General features: G+C 39.0%; 1 protein-coding gene across 1 annotated transcript in view; it reads left to right on the top strand.

Annotated features, from left to right (window-relative positions):
* WWTR1 (WW domain containing transcription regulator 1) overlaps positions 1-18,549 on the top strand; it is a 68,726-nt gene that overhangs the window by 46,167 nt on the left and 4,010 nt on the right. Inside the window, exons 3-5 of the mRNA XM_030495603.2 lie at positions 7,876-8,075; positions 16,866-16,999; positions 17,538-17,650. Coding sequence (XP_030351463.1) covers positions 7,876-8,075; positions 16,866-16,999; positions 17,538-17,650 — 447 coding nt within the window. The remainder of the gene's footprint in view (positions 1-7,875; positions 8,076-16,865; positions 17,000-17,537; positions 17,651-18,549) is intronic.

Below are 18,549 nucleotides of genomic sequence, written 5' to 3'. Positions count from 1 at the left end.
TCCAGGATCTGGTAAATTAAATCCAGATATCTCAAAGGACAACACACCTTTAAAACAGCAACTGTCTGTCTAGTAAATCTGAAATGTTAAAGGTTGATGTGCTCAGAAGAGATGTTGGTATTGTTTCAAAATCTAGTAATTTTTAACACAAAAGAAGTTCCTGTTTGTCTAAGTGTTTCCCTTCAAGGTTAGTAATCCAGACATGTGCCAGTGCAAGAGTGGAGTGTCATTTTCCATAGTTTCAAAGTGAATGAAATGCAAAAGCTGAAGATTGCCTGAAACAAAAATAAAAATAGTTTAATAAATATTTAAAATAATAATGGCAATCTGTAATCGGTCATTAGCTTTAAAGGTGTCTCACCAGTCAAACAGCCCGCACTTATTTGTTGTTACTGATTTATTGTTAAAAGTTCTTACAAAGTAAATCTCTAATCTTTTAAATAACTTCCTGCTAAATTGTAGCTTTGATGCTGCACCTGCAGGTTGTTCATTTGGGTTTTTTTAAGCTTGAGTCATTGAAGACAGGAAAGATTAGTTAAAAGTGAGTATCACAGAACTTAACATAACAGTTGAAACTGTTGAGAAATTTCTGTATAGCTATTTTCAGCCCAGAAATCTGAATAAAGGAGTCTCTGTGCACTGGGATAGTACAACTTTTTGGTTTAATACTTTACAGATTTTTGGAACAAAATGCACCAGAACTGAAAAGCAGCATTTTTTGCTGACCTTGTTGGAAGGCTAATGCTGTTTCTGGGAAATAAGTGAAACAAGCAGTTCTTTGTTGGCAGAAGTGGAGAGAGAAAAGGAGGGGAGCCTAGACTTTTTTTCTTCACAATGTCGTGACTAAGTCAAAACTGTAACATGGCTGGGTTTGTTCTTTGTTTTTTGGTTTTTTTTTTTTCCTTTAGAAAAAAACCCCACTCTATAGACATTTGTTTTTCATCAGACTGTGTTGCGTGACACCTGATGCTGGCCAGTTTATATGAATTAGGCTCTGGATGCCTATAAACAGAGTAGAGAAAAAGATCCACAGTTGTATCCAGACACTTCTGACACTAAAATAATAAAAGTTGGTACAATCAGTTCAATACACATCAGAAACAATTTACACATGCGTGTTTTGACTTCTACAACTTGTAGTCTCTTGCCCACAAAACAATCCTTGCTTAGTATATATCCAGGAAAGCCATCAACAGAAAGGTCTCCTGCAAGGTCAGAAAACCTAATTCACTGGAATATCATTATTAATTCAAAAGCAAACAAAAGCAATTAACTGGAAATAGAAGATTACATAGGTCTGACTTGAGATGTCAACTAAATAGTTGTAATTCCATAGACTGCAATGTAACTGTGACCACATAGTCCATGTTTGGAACTTGGCTCCACATTTTTAGTTGCTTTCATTTGAGCTGGAAAATTGTGTAATGGCTGTTTATTGAAGAGACTTACTTTGTTTTGCAAAATAAATGTATTTTTCCTCAAGAGAATTGAATTCAAGACCACCCTGAGTCTGTCTGCTGTAATGGTGAATATTTTTCACCTGCTGTATTATATACAATTTCCTTTGCAGAACCTTAGAAATGTTACACTGGGGTGCCAAACCCTGCCTACTGAATTTAAGCTCTCTAAAGATCAGCTGATTTTCCTTAGTTACCTTCTGACCTCTCAAAAACAGTCCAGAGGTCCTAAGATTCCTCGGCTCACAGGCAGAAAGGAGTTGTTAAAGTGTCACTGATTTGTTAGATGAGTGTCATTGTACTGAAATCAGTATTCATATTGGGTAGTGTAGTTGGAGCATGAACTGTAGGTTTTTCTTTTTTAACCCAAACTGCATTGTTCTGCATAGCATTCAAATAAAAATTGAGAATTCAAACATAAATAGTAGCAGACATTAATAAAATTGCATAAATAGCGCAACAAATGCGCGATATGATTATATCATAAGGAATAGAGATTTGTAGAATGTCGCTGTATTGTTAAGTTGCTCACGGAGTTGACCCAGGACTTTCCTTTGACTTCACTGGGCTCATTCAAACCTTTAGTTATGAAGAGTTATTAGCAATATTTCAGAAACAGTGATCCTGAACTGCTCAGTACAGGAGTTCAGCTCTGGTTCAGTTGACTAGTTCCAGGAAAAGCCGTTAGGTAGAAGACTGTTCTCAAACTAAGCTTCTGGATATACCACAGGGCTAATTTTTCCATTGTTTGGATTCTTTTCATTCCAACAAGTATATTTAAAGATTCACTATTAAATGAAATCTAGACAATATCAGAGACTTCAAACATGCTTAAAGGTATTCCAGGTAGTGTATTTTTCTGTTTTCCACATGCATACCATTGTAGCCCTACCCTTAAGAAAAGCAGCTTGCTCTTTTGGGTTTTTTTGTTTTCTCGTTGGTTGAAGAACTCAGACAGTGGAAAATGCAAAAGCATTGAGAAGTCTTGGTCCTGCAATAACTATATCATCGTACTTTTCCACCCTTATTTTGAGGAGACTGGAGTTCTGTCTGAATGCTGGTTTGTGTCCAAGTAGGTAGTGTTGCAGGATAAAACCTACCTGGTGTTACCTAGAGTGTTGTGCATAGAAAACATGGAGGGCGAGGAGGGTAGAAAAAAAAAAGAGGAAAATGATTTTAAGTGATCACAGGTGTTGGCACAATTATATGGGAGACAAATGCGACCACAGGTTTTAGTGGTGTTGATTCTGTAATGAAAATGTCTAGAAAGATGCAGGTAATTGCCTGTAAAAGCACTCTTTGTTATCAATCAATGTATAAACTAGAGGCTGATAATAGCAAGAATCAGATACTCCACTGAGACTTACTTCTGGAATTGCCCTGTCTAGGATGGTGTTTTAATTTGTACAGATTTGTACAGTGTCATTTTTGTATGCATATGTTAAGTAATGATTTTCAAGAATAAACAAAGATTTAGTTTAGTTATGGTTTAGTTATGCCTGCATCCCTTCCACGGGTCCAGAAGGGTTTATTAGTGTGGGCTTTGCACCACCTACAGGTAATAAAGCTGCCTCTTTTGTCTCAGGTAAATCAGGAGCCCATCCAGTGTTTTTGAATTGCTTAATATGAGAAGTGTTGGCCTTGCTTGTGCAGTTACAGACTTCTTTACTGAAAATGACTGGTTCCAGCAGTCAGTACACTTTCACAACGCTATGAGATACCCAAGGGTATCTCTGACACCAGAAATTTTAAAGCGGTTCTGTTCATCAGTCTTTTGACTTGTGTACAGTCTGGGAGTTTTCACCACCATCTTCCTGTGCTTACCTCAACTACATTTTCACTCGGCCTGTCTCTTTTTAGTTCACAGTTCTTTCAGCTGAAGGTTATACACTTGCTCAGCACTACTGGCTCTTACTGTTTTCTTCATTTTCCTGGATGTTTCAGTTGAATTTTTCCCTGGTACTTGAAGACATTTTGCTGTCAGTTACATTGTTTTCCTGAGAGCCACAGTCATGCTTCCTATGAATGTTTCCTGTCTTGAGTCAGGGACTCTTCATGTGTGTAAGATTAAGCCATTAGTTTATGTCTCTGTAGTATATCTGCTACATCTGTATTACTTTTGGGGATCACTTTTCCTAGTGAGATAATAAAATCATTCCACCATTTTCTCATGTTTATCTTCTGTGATCAGTTCTATATACAAAGGGAGATCTTTATATTGTTGATACCATGTTTGCAGAGTATTGTCTAGCACAGCTGCAGCAGTGGTGCTCTTCTGCAGGCAATAGCTCTTCGAACTTTTTTCTCGTACTCTGCCTCCTTAGGAGTACATTCTGAACCCCTGGAAAAGGTGTTGCTTAGTGTGACGCCTCCGTTGCAGGCAAGAAAGCATGTGTGCATGTTCACACACAACCTCAAGCTCAAGAATTTCTATCAGTGTGAAGTCAATGAGTCAGCTGGTTTCCTGCACAATGGGGAGGGTGACAGGGAACTGAGCAAGCAGGGAAATGTGATACATACGAGTAATTTATCTGTGCCCATGGGTGTTTGCTAGTGCACAAAACTATATGGAGTTAACTCAATGCCCAAATCAGTTAACATGGGCCAAGAACTGTGCCGAGGAAAGTGGCAGTGGCTGTGAGTGGCACATTCCACATGCCAGAACATGTGAACTGCTAGTATAGAAAAGTCCTAAAACTTAACACATTAACTGAAGGCTTGTTCATAATAATTTCAGTGCCTTTCAGTGGAACCAGTGCAGAAAAGTACTTGCAAATCTGCCATGATTTAATGACTCTTTAGCTGCTTCCCAGAGTCAGCTGTTTCATTACTGTACATGTAACATTTTGACTCTTAGGATACATTTTTAGAGCAGCTGAATGCAGTAGTTGTTGTGGGAAGTGCTGCAGAATGTCCCAGGTTTTGGTTTCATTTTGTTTTCTATAATAGATATAAAAAAAAAATTTGCCTAATGGTCTCATGTTTTATACTATTTTTATTTCCAGTTACTGTTTTGAGTTAGGTTAGATTAACTTAGTGTCCATTATATGTATGCATGCACATGCCCAAAAACTAAACATGACTTCACAAAAGTAGACCACTTTTAAATTTCCTTATGGGACGTATTGTGATTGCCCTTCAGAATAACTCAAATGGAATAATGCTGTTATGCAGTTGGTAGGATCAAAACCTGGGCCCTAGCATCTGTGTTTTTATAAACTGGTTTTGAATGATATTAAAAGTATAAAATTTATCACCATACGGATTTAATGCTCCATTTTAAGATAGACTTTATCATGAACATACTCTATCCAGATACCTTGACAAAACTATCTGTACTTTTTTAGAAGCACAGATGGCATGACTACTTTTACTTAAAGTTTCTGAGACCATCCAGTTTGGGCTGCTATGAAAGTAGGTGTCTGGTATTCAAACTGAATGGAGAGTTACCTAAATTCCATTTTTTCTTGAAGCAGTGTATGCTGGAGAAAAATGTGTCAGTATGTTCAAATGACCTTAAGTAAGTTTGTCTCTATGAGCCAAATCAATGGTTCTTTAAAAGCCATTCCAATTAGTGGTAATTTTGAACAAATCTATTTGCTTGTGGACCTTTGGCCAGAGATTTAGACCTACAAACCTCTGAGGAGAAAGGCACTGACTGAAAGAGGAGCTGAGCCAAATAATGCAGGTGGTAAAATTGGATGAGGATGGCTCTTGGTTACTCCATTGCCTTCTGTGCATCTCCTGCACTGAAACTTGTAAAACTTTGCTACAGCTACAGCTTTACCTAATCCACGTGATGTAAGTAACATTTCTGGCAGTAGAATATTTTGTTGTTGTTGTTGTTTCTTAGAAAACATAAGGCATATTTGAATTGTTGGAGATTTAGAGTGATATAATTTCTATACTAATGTCAAGGTGTGGGAATGTTTACTCATTGTACTGAGCTTCCTGTAGTTTCTTGATGCTATGTAACAATGGATCATATTGCTTGAAAGAAAAGTAATTTACTCCAAGATACAGAGTTCATTGGACCAAAATATTCTGTCTGTCCCATAAGAAGAAATGCCTTAGAAGGTTATTGGAGGCCATAGCTCAGGGAGAAGTATTTCTCAGTGTTTTCATATTGTCTTGTTCTTTACCTGCTTGCATGTATAATTTCAGCTGTTGATACATGTGTACAGATCAGCTGATGAAGAAGAAAGGGGTATTTGAGAGTCTGAGAGAGGTGGGGTTGTTCAGCCTAGAGAAGAGAAGGCTCCAGATCTTAGAGCAGCTTCCAGTACCTAAAGGGTGCCTACAAGAAAGCTGGAGAGGGACTTTCACAAGGGCATGTAGGGACAGGACAAGGGAGAACAGTTTTAAACTGGAAGAAGGTAGATTTAGATTGAACATTAGGAAGAAGTTCTTTACTGTGAGGGTGGTGAGGCACTGGCACAGGTTGCCCAGAGAAGCTGTGGCTGCCCCATCCCTGGCAGTGCTCAAGGCCAGGTTGGGCAGGGCTTTGAGCAACCTGGGCTAGTGGAAAGTGTCACTGCCCAGTGGCAGGGGGGTGGAACTGGATGATCTTTAAGGCTCCTTCCAACCCAAACCATTCCACGATTCTGTGATTTTTATATTGCAAAGGCAACAAATAGCCATGACAAATAGTACTAGAACTCACGCCCTACCCCTGAGTGTATCCTAGACACACTGTGCAGGTTACTGATCTTTACTTAACTTTGCCCGGTTCTATCATTTGCACTTGCTGCTTAGGTGAAAGCCATTTTCTTATGGAGAATTTACTATATTGTGAAAATCCTTCAGCCAGCCTGGATTCTTAGCATGGTGGTTCTATTCAACTATTGACATGCCAAAAATCTAAGCACATGCTTATGCATATGAAAAGAGTTAAAAGTCCTGCCTAAGTGCGTATGGTCTCAGCAATTTTAACATCAGATTTACACTGATAGAATTCATATAATTGTACTAATATTTCTTACTTATTTTAATGTGAATAAGACTAGATTCACTGAATCTTACAATGTGGTTCCATATATTGTTTTCCCATTATGAAAGTGGTTTCATTTCTGCACCTACCTCTCATTCACACTTTTCCCCTCTCAGCACTGCAGTGTGCTAACCTTTCAGGGCTTGTACCAGTGAAACATCACTAATCAGTGCTGGCTTTGGCCTGGCTTTCCTGCAGCCAGCTTCTTTTATTCCCCGGACTCCTACATTGGATGCACATAAGCAGTTTCATGGCTACCCAGTTACTTTTGCTGGGAACTGATCTAGCCAGAAAATACCTTCTTTTTATCCCCAGACAATTTTTAGTTTGCTGTGTTGCCAGAGAAATGCTTTTGCCAGCTCAGTGAAGGGGTAGCAAGTGGGCAGGAATCAGCAGCTGGGCGTGGAACGAGGTGATAAATGGCAACACTCTGGTTTCATGTGGAAGCATGATGTCATTTGTGTGGATACAGCTGTTTGTGGACCACACATAAGATGATTCTGTGAAAAGGTTATATTACTGCAGGACTGCTTTTAAACTGGAATTACTTTTTGAGCTAGATTTGCCACTGAAGCTAAAATAGTATGCAGCTGCACTCTCAAATGGTTCCATAGTCTTTACATGCTGGGTCTGTGTGATAGTGGAGCATCCAGAAGGAAAAATTTGATTCAGATCTGATGTGAGAACATGTAAATATTTCTGTCAAACAAAGCAGGACAAAGTTTTTATGCTGGCCTAATGCCAGCATACCTGTGTTACTCCAGATGCAAAGACAAGACAGTACCTGATTTGGAAGAAAGCTGGCTAGCATAGAATCACAGAATCAACCAGGTTGGAAAAGACCTTTAAGATCATCAAGTCCAACTGTTCCCAGCACCGCCAAGGCCACCACTAAACCATGTCACTGAGGGCCTTATCTATGCAGTTTGTGAACACTTCGAGGGATGGTGACTCCACCACTGCCCTGGGCAGCCTGTTCCAAGGACTGACCACCCACTGGGGGAAGGAATTGTTCCTAATATCCAGTCTAAACCTCTTCTGGCACTGCTTGAGGCCATTTCCTCTTGTCCTATCCCTTGTTCCTTGGGACAGGAGACCAGCCATATTATAGGTACACACCTGTAGCGGAATTTTCAATTAAAAAAACTTGCATGTCATTTACTACATATCATTAGGTAAATATTTGAACATACCAGGATGAATATAAATACTTGCTGTATTAGAAGCATTCATGTTTTATGCACATATGAAATACTAAAAATTATTTACTAATCAATTACTAATACCAGATCTTGCCAGATGGAGTACTTAGTCATTTGAAATACAGTAATTCTAATGACTATACTGTAAAGGAGTAATATGTGTCCTAGGCCCTTTGTTAAAGTACAATTCTACTTAACCAACCATGATTTATTTTTTCTCCCACAGTCATGAATCACCAGCACCAAATAACACCCAGCACAGCCATGTCGCAGCAGAGTCGTCCTCCCCAGACTCCCCAGCCAGGGCTTTTGAACATGCCTACTGCACTGACCACACAGCAACAGCAGCAGCAGAAGTTGAGGCTCCAGAGAATCCAGATGGAAAGGGAGCGAATTAGGATGCGTCAGGAGGAGTTACTGCGACAGGTAATGCCAAGGATGCTCTTATTTTGTTCAAGAGCCTTTACTTCAATGCATCCAAATTTTTACCAGCTACAGTTAGTTCTGTAACTTTGTCAAGATTAACCATTGTTTTAGGTAAGGGTAACAAAAAAGCTAATACAAATAGAACATTCCCCCCCTCCCTTCTAAAATAGCATTGAACAGAACACAAAATGGTCGTCTGTCAGGAGCTAAAGATTGGTGTCTTTCCTTTCAGCTGTAATAGTAGTGTAAGGACCAAATTCTGTTCTGCGTCTGTTCATAAATCTAGAGCAACTGTCACAGATTAATCTGCAGTTTAACTTGGTTTGCATAGTAGACCATGCTCATGCTTCACTGAAGATAAAGGCAGAACATCTGGAGTTGTTCTTGAGTCTGATTCCACCTCTGTAACTTGCACCCATTGCCTTAGGATTAAGATAAAATCTCATTCACATCTTACATGAATACTTCTGACTTGAAGACTTGCCAGAGATGATTCTTTGTGGATGTTTTTTGTTCTAAAGTTTCAGATCTATGTTATGACTTGTATTGTGCAAAACAGATATGTAACTTCCCTTACACTGCCTTACGGAACTAAAAAGTTTTAACGATTTTGTTTCTTCTGTTACAGACAGCTCCACTAGTGATGTTGTGTTTTGCATGGCATATTAATCAGCTTCCTTAGAGAAAAAAAATAACCTATTTCTCTCAGGAACAGTGTGAACAAAGTACGTTTTTATCAAGAATAACACCATCATTGGTGGCCTTGTAAATGCTACAGTTCTAAGTACCTTTAAAAATGGTAATGTTCACAGAGTTGCAGACTAGTTGAGGTTAGAAGGGTCCTCTGAAGGTCATCTGGTCCAAGCTCAAGCAGAGTCACTCGGAGCTGGTTGCCCAGGATCATGTCTAGATGGCTTCTGAGTACCTCCAGGGATGGTGACCTCACCATCTCCCTGGCAGCCTGTGCCAGTGCTTGGTCATCCTCACAGTGACAAAGTGTTTCCTGATGTTCAGAGGGAACCTCTGTGTGTCCGTTTGACCTCTGTCCTGTCACTGGGCACCACCAGAAAGAGCCTGGCTCCTTCCTCTTTGCACCCTCCCTTTGGATATTTATATACATGGAAGAAACTCTGCTAAGCCTTCTCTCCCCCAGGCTGAACACTCCCAACTCTCTCAGCCTTTCCTTGTAGGAAAAGCAGTGGGCCCACATTTTCCCTCACCTTCCTTTTGTCACCTAGGTAGTTACAGAAGCTCTTCTTTTTGTCTTTGACTCCCCTGGCCAGATTCAATTCCAGATGGGCTTTAGATTTCCTAACCTGATGCCTGTGTGCTCATACAGTGTCTTTGTGTTCCTCCCAGGTTACCCAACCTTACTTCCATCCTCTGTGGAAATAACAATTTTGTGGAATTATTATTTCATGCCATCAGTCCTTTTGCCTTTGGGGTTGTACCATAATTTGTGGTTATTGTAGGGTAACATTTGTTTGTGCTGTATTTAGAAATATAGTATGACATTTTTTTGTAACGGGTAGTAACCACAGGTTGTTACTGGACTAATGACACCAATTGGCTGAACTTTGGTGATGATTTATTAAAGAACCATAAGTTGCCGTAATGTTTTGAAATGATAGTGACTTGTGTAAAATGTGAAAAGAAGCCTAAGGAAAATCCTCACACTAAGATACCCTCTGAGGTGGAGTAGCAGAGTGTGTGTCATAGGTTGACTAGCCGCCAGTAAATGAGGAGTGATGCACTTTTCCTTCCAAGTCTGGAGGAGAATGACTGAGAGAAACACATTACTGATGAAAACAGACTGGAGCATTTCAGTGACCTCTGGAAGACTTTGTGAGTAGTAAAGAAAGGGACATACATATCTTTAAAACCTTTAGGTCTGAAATAGAGATCTAGATGATCAGAGCAGGTTTACCAAAACTGAAATGTGCTCATAGAGGATTTGTCATCTTTTAGAGGCAGCAGTCTTGAAAACCTCAAAATAATGGCGAGCATTTTGGTTTTCTCTCTGCAGCCTTTGAATGTTGTTTTTGCTAAATTTATTTTTTTTTTAAACATTCTATCTCAGTAAAATTAATGGAAGAAAAAGTCTTTCATGTTTGTAATGATTGAGAATTTGAGATGCTCTTCTTCTGTGCCTTTATTTCAGAATAAATATTTTTAATTGCATTTTATCAAAACATCACATTTCAAAAAGTAGTAATAGACATTATTACAGTCAGTCACCAAAATAAAGGTTTATTAGAATTGTATTGAAAGTGGGGGGGGTGTTTTCGTATACAGAAAATGCAGTTTGATGCAGGTCTTTATTACTAATACAGACTTTTAACAAAAAGAATATGATTGTACTTTTCTTCCTATGTATGAACTATATGTAAGTCAAATTTCTCTCCAGTTACACCACTGGAACTTTAGTAACTTCATCTTGTGCAGACAGAAAAACCCAAAGTAGGGTGAATGCACATACTACCATGTAGTAAGCTTTTGTAAAAATAAAAATGGATGTCTGATGAGTAGAATCGCAAAAAGTGAGAATAGTTGTAAAAACACTTTACAACAATATATTTGCTTCATTTATATTTTTTACTCTTTTACCTCCTTCCTCTAAATACATGTGTAAGAACTTAAGAAAAAAATGCCTAACAAATAGTTGACAAAAACTCATTAATACATTTGGAAACTGTACAGCACCATCTAGCTGCATTTGGGAAAAAAAAGAAAGGCATTGAAATTATGTGCTTTTATAGTCCCTGCAGCGACACTTGGCTATCTTTGCATGTTATTATTCCCATAATTTTTGGTCAGTGTATGTACATGCTGAAGATTAAGCAAGTGCTCAGTGCTCATGCTGTGCAGGGGTGAAAGGCAGATATGCTTCCACTAAAGTATCTGAATTTTTTTACCTACTCACCTCAGGGCTGAATTTGACTTTCATGGTTCAGAACTGAGTCTGGAAGCTTTACAGACATCAACATCTTGTGACTGTGTTCAGTTTCCACTACCCATAATTTTGGGGAGTTACATGATGATACATTACCTATGTGTGTAGAACTATGTTCAAGGTGGTGGACTTTAACATAAACAGTGATCTCAAGTCTTTCAAGTACCTTCTCCTTTACTATCAAGAGCTCAGAACATAACAGAGATGAGTGTGGAAAGAAAGTGGGGATATCTGGTATGAGCTTAGTCAGAATTGTCATTGTGCAAATAGCGTATTTAGCTATTTTTACTCTTTGGCTCTGTTCTTTCTTCAGGACGAGCAAACTGAGCTTCCAAACAGTTGTGCCATTAACACAAGGGCTGGTTTTCTCGCTCTGCTGACTGTGTTTTACCTCAAACCTAATACACACACCATACTACAGCTATGCTGTACTTAATCAAGTCTCCAATTTACTATGCCCAGTTACACCCTGCATTTATGGTGTTTGAGCTGCACATTATATAAAGGAGGACAGGAATGCTTTGCACTACTGAAGTTTTCAGCACTGGTGTAGCTGTTGGGGAAACAACATGCTTCCCACCCAAGGAAAGCAAGATGCAAAATCCATTCTTTCTAACAGAACTTTGTGAAGTTCCTGCCAGTAACCTGAGCACTTCTGAACCCCGACAGCTGACAAGAATGCCACAAATCCCTCTGGCGTCATCAGTGTTCAAGTACAGTTACTCTTGCCCTGACCCTTCACTACTGCTTTTGCTTTTCTAGTGTAACCTATCTAAGGGAAAAATGCTGAGTAAGTGTGCGCAGTGCTGCTAGCAACTGCAAGTTGGTGCAGAGAGTTTGAGTGAGAGGCAAGAAATTCTTTTGGTGGGTCACAAACCTCCTTTCAGCCTAGCAGCAGCTGCTGCCTCCCCACAGCCATTCCTGGCTGCAGCTGCTTGGGTGGAGCAGCACACCCGGCCCGGAGGAATACACAGTTCGGAAGATCTCCTCTTAGAGAATTTGTTTCCTTCTTTGTCCTCTTTTTCATTTAGTTGGTAAAGCCTTTAGAATTGCAGGCTGAGTATATGCAAGAAGGGCAGCACTTCAGAAAACCAGTATGACAGCTTCTCTGTAAATGTTTCCTTACTCGGTTTTGTCATTCTGGAAGGAGTTAATTTTTTTTTATCTTTTTTTTTTTTTTTAATTTATTTTTTTTTTCCTTCTGGTTGGTTTTGGCAGTTTTCCAAAGGAAAAGGGAGAACCTATTTGATGCTCAAGCACTTCCTGGAAATGGAGGTAGTTACACGTCATGTCAGTAAGAATCTCTGAAAGGACCTTCTGGGGAAGATGTCCCAGCACTTCCCTGTGCACACAAATGCCATCTTGCACCTCGTTTGGAAGAGTCAAAGAGTCACAAAAAGGCTTCTCAGAGTTTCCTTTCTGATCCCCCAATCCTATTCCATAAATTTGTGCACAGAAAGAGACAGGGGCTCAAAAGAGACTGTAGAAGGGGTGCTGTATGGAGCCATAGAGGAACCTGTATCGCTGTTTTGTCAGCACAGAGTAGAACATTACTGACCTGCTACAGCCTGAACAGAAAAATGTCCTCCTGTACTCTTTATACTGCACAGACTGGTTCATAGTCTGATTGATTGATGGCAAAGGCAATACCTAGCTGTCTCACTTTCCACCTTAAGAATGAGAACTGTGAGAAAAGGAATTGCAGTGGCTAGCAATGTAAACTCACTGTAAAAATGCCCTCACTTGCTTCCCGCAGCTGGAAGTGTCTGTTTGAAAGCTAAGCATGGAGCTCAGTTCAGTTGTGCCAAGGAGGGTTCCAGGAAATGTGACAGTGAACTTCTAGATTTGTCTGGCATACAGCTAAAGGGGGTTTACATCACAATTGTGTGCAGAGGCAGTGAATAATTCAGCTCACTGCAGTGCTTTGAAGCTTTTAAAGATTTTTGCAAAATAGCCACTGATGAAGCTTTTTGACATGCCTTTATGATGTCAGGGTATTGCGGGTTCTTTTTAATTTATTTTGTTTTGTTCACTTATTTTGAAAATCTGCTTTGGGGTTTTAAAATGGTGTGTGCTGTACTGCCAAGCAGATGGTTATGGGCGTTTGGTCCTTTCTGAACCTACATGCTAAGAATTGTCTCTGCCGGCCAACAGGAGGCACTCCTGCATTTGGGAGCCAAGAGCTAATTATACCAGCTAAGGCTGTTCTGGTAGCTTGCAACTGTAATATTGCCATTGACAAGGCTGCAAGACCTCTCTGGTATTTTTTGCCAGACTTCTTCACCTAGGGTAGGAGATGCCTGAATATTCTTCTCAAGAATCTTGTAGTCATGCCATGCTTAGAATACAGAACTGGACATAACAGGCTATCCCACAGCTTTTGTGATGGTGTAATTGACTCATTACTATTGACACTGCTTGGTAATGTCAAAGAAGCAAAGCAGCAAGCAAGTCTGACATCTGTAGCAGTACTAAAATCATAGTGTGACTTCTGAACAAATCACCTGCATCAGGCAGCAGCAGAAGGTTGGTTCAATGTATGGTAGAGCCAGTACTCTGTTGCTTCCCCAGCCTACCTCTGACTCCAGTATGCAGGAGTCTGTTTTTCTGTATTATAAAGTACACGTGGAGTTAATATTACAAGCAACATGCAGTATGTTGAAATAAAAACACAGGAGGTGCCAAGTCATTCCCCAAGTGAGAGTAGATAAAGTAACTTTATAATAAATGTAGTGTTTCTTGCAAGAAAGAGGAGACATGAACTTTGATTTTGTAAATGCCAGTGTGAGTCTTTCTTTAGGGTGCTGAAGGTTTTTCAACTCACAAATTGTCTTGCTTTGCAAGGCCTGTCTAAATCATGCGGTAGATTAAGCATTCCTGGAATGGATTTCTGGCCCTACTGCACTTAGCGGTTGGGAGGACCAATTACTGTGTCTGGGGACGTGATTATAAACCTGGGTATGAATCTCTCCTTTTTGGACCAAGCAGTAGTTGGCACCATGTTTTCCAAAGAGATCACTAGCTGAATTCCCCAATTGCATAGGTCAGCTGCAGGACAGAGAACAGTCAGCCAGCCAGCATTAAGGTTTGCAGATACGTGTGAAATTCACAGCACTTCATGTAGGAGTAAGTCCAGTCAGTGCCCTGGAAAGAATGGGCATTTTGCAGTGCATTCGTATTTCTGGGAGGCAGTTCAGTGAGAAACCTTCAAGTTTAACAAAAATCCTTCTCAAATGGCTAACTGTTTGTCTTGCTGACCATAGGACAAACAGCCTGATGCATCACAGTAATGTAGTCTCTGAGTCTTTGTTCTTCCTTTGTTAATAGTCTATTCTGAGCAACTTTTTGCAAATTAAGTTATTACTGGGGAGTAAGTTACAGAAGTTACTAGTGGTTTAGCATTTTCCCCCATACAATATAATATAGAAAAATCTTTGTGTCTCTCTGGAGAAAGGCAGTGCCTGTATCTATTCTGCAAAAAGAAGGTATGATTGCAGCAAGTGTAGGCTAACCTTGTAACGGTGACATCAAATTGTGACTTAGAGTATTCTGAAAGAGGCAAATACTTGCATCTTGAACGGAATTTTCTCAGTTATTTTATTTTTAGTACTAGCATTTGATTTTCAGAAATGACAGCAACCAGAATGATAACCAACATGTATTTCATATGTTGGCAAACTAGGGGAAAGGCTTTCTTTTTGCCTTCCCCTCTCTCTCCCACCCCGTACTGATCTTACCTTTTTTTAGTGTGGAACAATGTCTAGTGATATTTGAAAATGCACTGCCCAAGTATCAAAACCATGAACTTCATTGCTAGATTGGACTTTCAAAAAAAAAAAAAAAAAAAAAAAAAAAAAAAAAAAAAACCAAAAAAACCCCAAAAACCTAGCTGAGTATATCCTGCTTCATTTTTATCTGTCTTTTCTTCTCTGTTCCTTTCTCTTTCTGTATATCTTTCTTTATGGCTGTCTTTTTTTCTTTCTTGCTGTCTTCCTAGTATTAGCTTTGCTTGTCTTGATGCAGTTGCTATCTTATATTTAAACAAATACTTGCAGTATCTTCATGTAGACAGTTAAAAATGCAGTCTGACCATTTTCTGACGTTACATTTTCACAAACTCCAGCTGATTTAATTATAAATAGAAACATCACCAATGGAATTGTCACTTAACAAATGTAATGTAATACATAAGCTATTAAGAATCTTCAGACTGTTTGTTCTTAACACTTCCTAAATAATGACACCATCTAATGTAAATTATTATTTATCTGTGCATATATTGATATTTTGATTATAAAGGAAACATCGTATTAATTGGCACCAATATATGTTAATTCCCAATGAATAATTGTTACATTATTCATGAAGAGACTGGATCGGTCCTCCTCAGTGAAGAAATCAATTGAAAACATAGTAAACCATCATATTGTAGCCTCAAAAACATATTAATCTTTTTTGTAGTTGGGAGAATGAATGACTGATTCATTCGAGAAAAGTTTTCTACTAGGATTTAAATGAAATATTTCCATTGCTGATTTCATTAAAAAAATACTGATAAGGTTGAGTAAAGTAGGTAAAATACAGATAATACAGATGTTTTTAGGTCTTAGGATACTTGTTAGGAACATCCCTGTGGAGCCAAGCAACCTTTGCATAGGCGTCTGTACCACTAGATGTCATGGTTGTTTCACAGAGACAATGCTAGAAGAATTATCTTTTGGCAAGTTCTGAAGCAAGTTCCTTTGGGCTCTAGTTGCTCGTTTGTGTGTAATGACAGTGCACGTGAGATAGGTCATTGGGCAGATGTTATTATTAGGCAGAGGATACATTCTAAAGATTATTGGGTCACAGCCTTGCTTCCAGTAGTTTTCTTCCAGTATGGTAAGTATTTTATGGTTGCAAGTGGTAATCTTCTGCTTTGGTATATAGCAAATCATGTAATCTAGTAGCAACTCACATAGTTTCAGTGCCTGATTTTGGTCTTTTTTGCACCAGTTTAAACTAAACTGAGAGCAATTTCAGTTAAGGTTAGAAACAAATATGTGGGAGATTAAATTTGAATCTGCAGGTTTTAAACTGCTTTATTATTGCTACTCTAGCTCTTGGAGAACTTGGCCTTACTGAACAGTAAACTGAAATTGTAATTTGAGTGTTAACACAGCTATAGTATGCATGTTGACATGGAAAACTGTCAACTGGAGTTAGCTGGCCCATGAAGTGTGTCCAGGCTATCAGTAATCAGTTGTAATGTGCAGACCTATTGGTATTTTATGATGAGGTGACAGACAAGGTGTCTGAAATTAGAGGTAATTTGGTTTTGTAGGGCTTTTCTCTGGGTCTAGCAAGGCAATAGAGATGCAGCCATGTTGCAGGTCATTGTGTTTGTTCCAGCTTTGACTTCCCCCTGGCTGTCTGCCACTACCAGTGTGACAGCTCTGCCAGTAAAGCATTTATATGAGCATTTTGAGATCTGCATCACACAAAGAGAGTGAGGCTCGTTTAAGCAGGCAGACAAGCTCTCTGGTTTAGTGTGAAGTGGGTTACTGTGTGAAGTGGGTCCTCGTATGCCTGCTGGCTGAACTATTGGACTGTCTTCCAGCCATGGCAGTAACTGAAAAGTAGATTCTGTAGTGTTTTAGGGCAGCACAGGTGGGTATGAAAGATGCTGTTTACATTACGACTTTCTTCACACCACTGTAAACAAATAGGCATCTTAAGTTGTTTAGAATTCCTTTCATAAATAAGATGCGTATATATTACATGTTCTCTTGTTACAAGACTGCAGGACTTCTGAGCTGTTGGAATAATCCTTCCCTTGTATTTATTTGCCTTTTCAGGAAGCTGCTCTGTGCAGACAACTTCCCATGGACTCAGAAAACATGGTCCCAGTTCAGACAGCTGTGAATACACCTGCCATGACACAAGACATGAGGCCTATTACAAATAATGGATCCGATCCTTTCTTGAACAGGCAAGTTCATGTCCTCTTTATTAGGCAATTAGTTCTGTCGCCTTCTCTACACTTTTAAAGCTGTCTTTCTAAAGTAGTTTCCTACTACTGTCATCTTTTGTACTTACTGTGAACAGGGGGTACGGCAGAGTGGCTGATCTGAAGTTTATACTTCAAGAAAGGAATCTTAGAAAAATCAAACAAATGGTAACAGATGATTTTAATTGTACTGTAGGTCTATGTAGACAACTCTAGGTAGAATAAGTACATTACCTAAGCATAAATAAACTCTTTTTTTTTTAGGCTGTCAGAACTGTTTTTGTGTAGAGAGTTAGATACACATGTGTGTATTTCAAAATTTACGAGTGGCGTCACTTCAGTTGCTTTATATTTGGGCTGGTGTAACATGACTACATTAGTGGCCAACAGTTGAGAATGAGGCTTAATGACTCAGTATTTCATATCTTACCTACTGTGCTGTCTGTTTTCAAACACCATGATGAGGGACTATATCTACCAGAACATCTTTACTGAGGCTTTTTCATGTTTTAATTTATAGTGGGCCATACCATTCCAGGGAACAGAGTACTGACAGTGGCTTGGGACTAGGATGCTACAGTATACCAACGACACCGGAAGATTTCCTCAGCAACGTAGATGAGATGGATACAGGTATAACACTCTGATTTAGCTTAAAGTATAATGATATTAATAACTGTGTTATAAACAGTAATGTTTTATAATTGCATAACTGAACAATAATCTCTTGCTTTCTTATGCAAGGGAACAGGCTGAGACTGGGGGGAAAAATGCCTAAAAGGTACTTAGTGTCTAGAAGCTTCTTAGCTTTAACTTAGGCTCAGATTGTATGCTTTTATCTTACACTGATATTAAACAAAATAAATAAAAGTTGGGAAATGTGAGCCTTAATTAGTGTTTTCATACCATAGTCCAAGGTAGGAGGAGTAAAAATCTGGGTTACATTTTTGGTAGTCTGGAAGATCAGCCTCACTAGTAAGTCTCTTACAATGGCAAAACTGGATTTGACTCCAAACAATGTATTTAGCTAGTTCAGGTTTTCATGTTTGTTTATTTTTACATCATTGTGCTTGTGGTGTTTAAAATACTGAAATAAATTACTAAGAAATCGATAAGCTTTTTTCCAGATAATGAAATTCTTAGCACTTCCTTACCTAAGCTTCTTTTTGAATTCATCAGAAGTTCTAGATGATGCTAAGAGTGAAAGGCTTCTCTTTTAAAGATGTTTATGCTTGTTATTACTAATTTATTAAAAAATTAGTATAATATTGCAGATATAAATTGCTGTAAAATCCTTCCTTCTTTAGTTATGCCCCCAGGACAGCATTCACTCTCCTGCAGCGAGCAGGATAGAGGCTTTACGTAAGACTCAATTGCATTGCTCCCTGTGTGACTAGTAACTTTGAACTATATCATGCTTCCCAAGGGGAAAGTCAGTGGCTGATGGCTTTTGAGAGCAAAGCAAGGATAAGAAATTAACTCTCAGAAGAATATGCATTCTGCAAGCAAGTATAGTCTTGAGGTAACATTTG

Source organism: Strigops habroptila, chromosome 8 (genome assembly GCF_004027225.2).
Source record: "Strigops habroptila isolate Jane chromosome 8, bStrHab1.2.pri, whole genome shotgun sequence".
NCBI classification, from domain to species: domain Eukaryota; kingdom Metazoa; phylum Chordata; class Aves; order Psittaciformes; family Psittacidae; genus Strigops; species Strigops habroptila.
The sequence above is the reverse complement of the archived record's forward strand: the minus strand, read 5'-3'. Positions and strand labels throughout refer to the sequence as shown.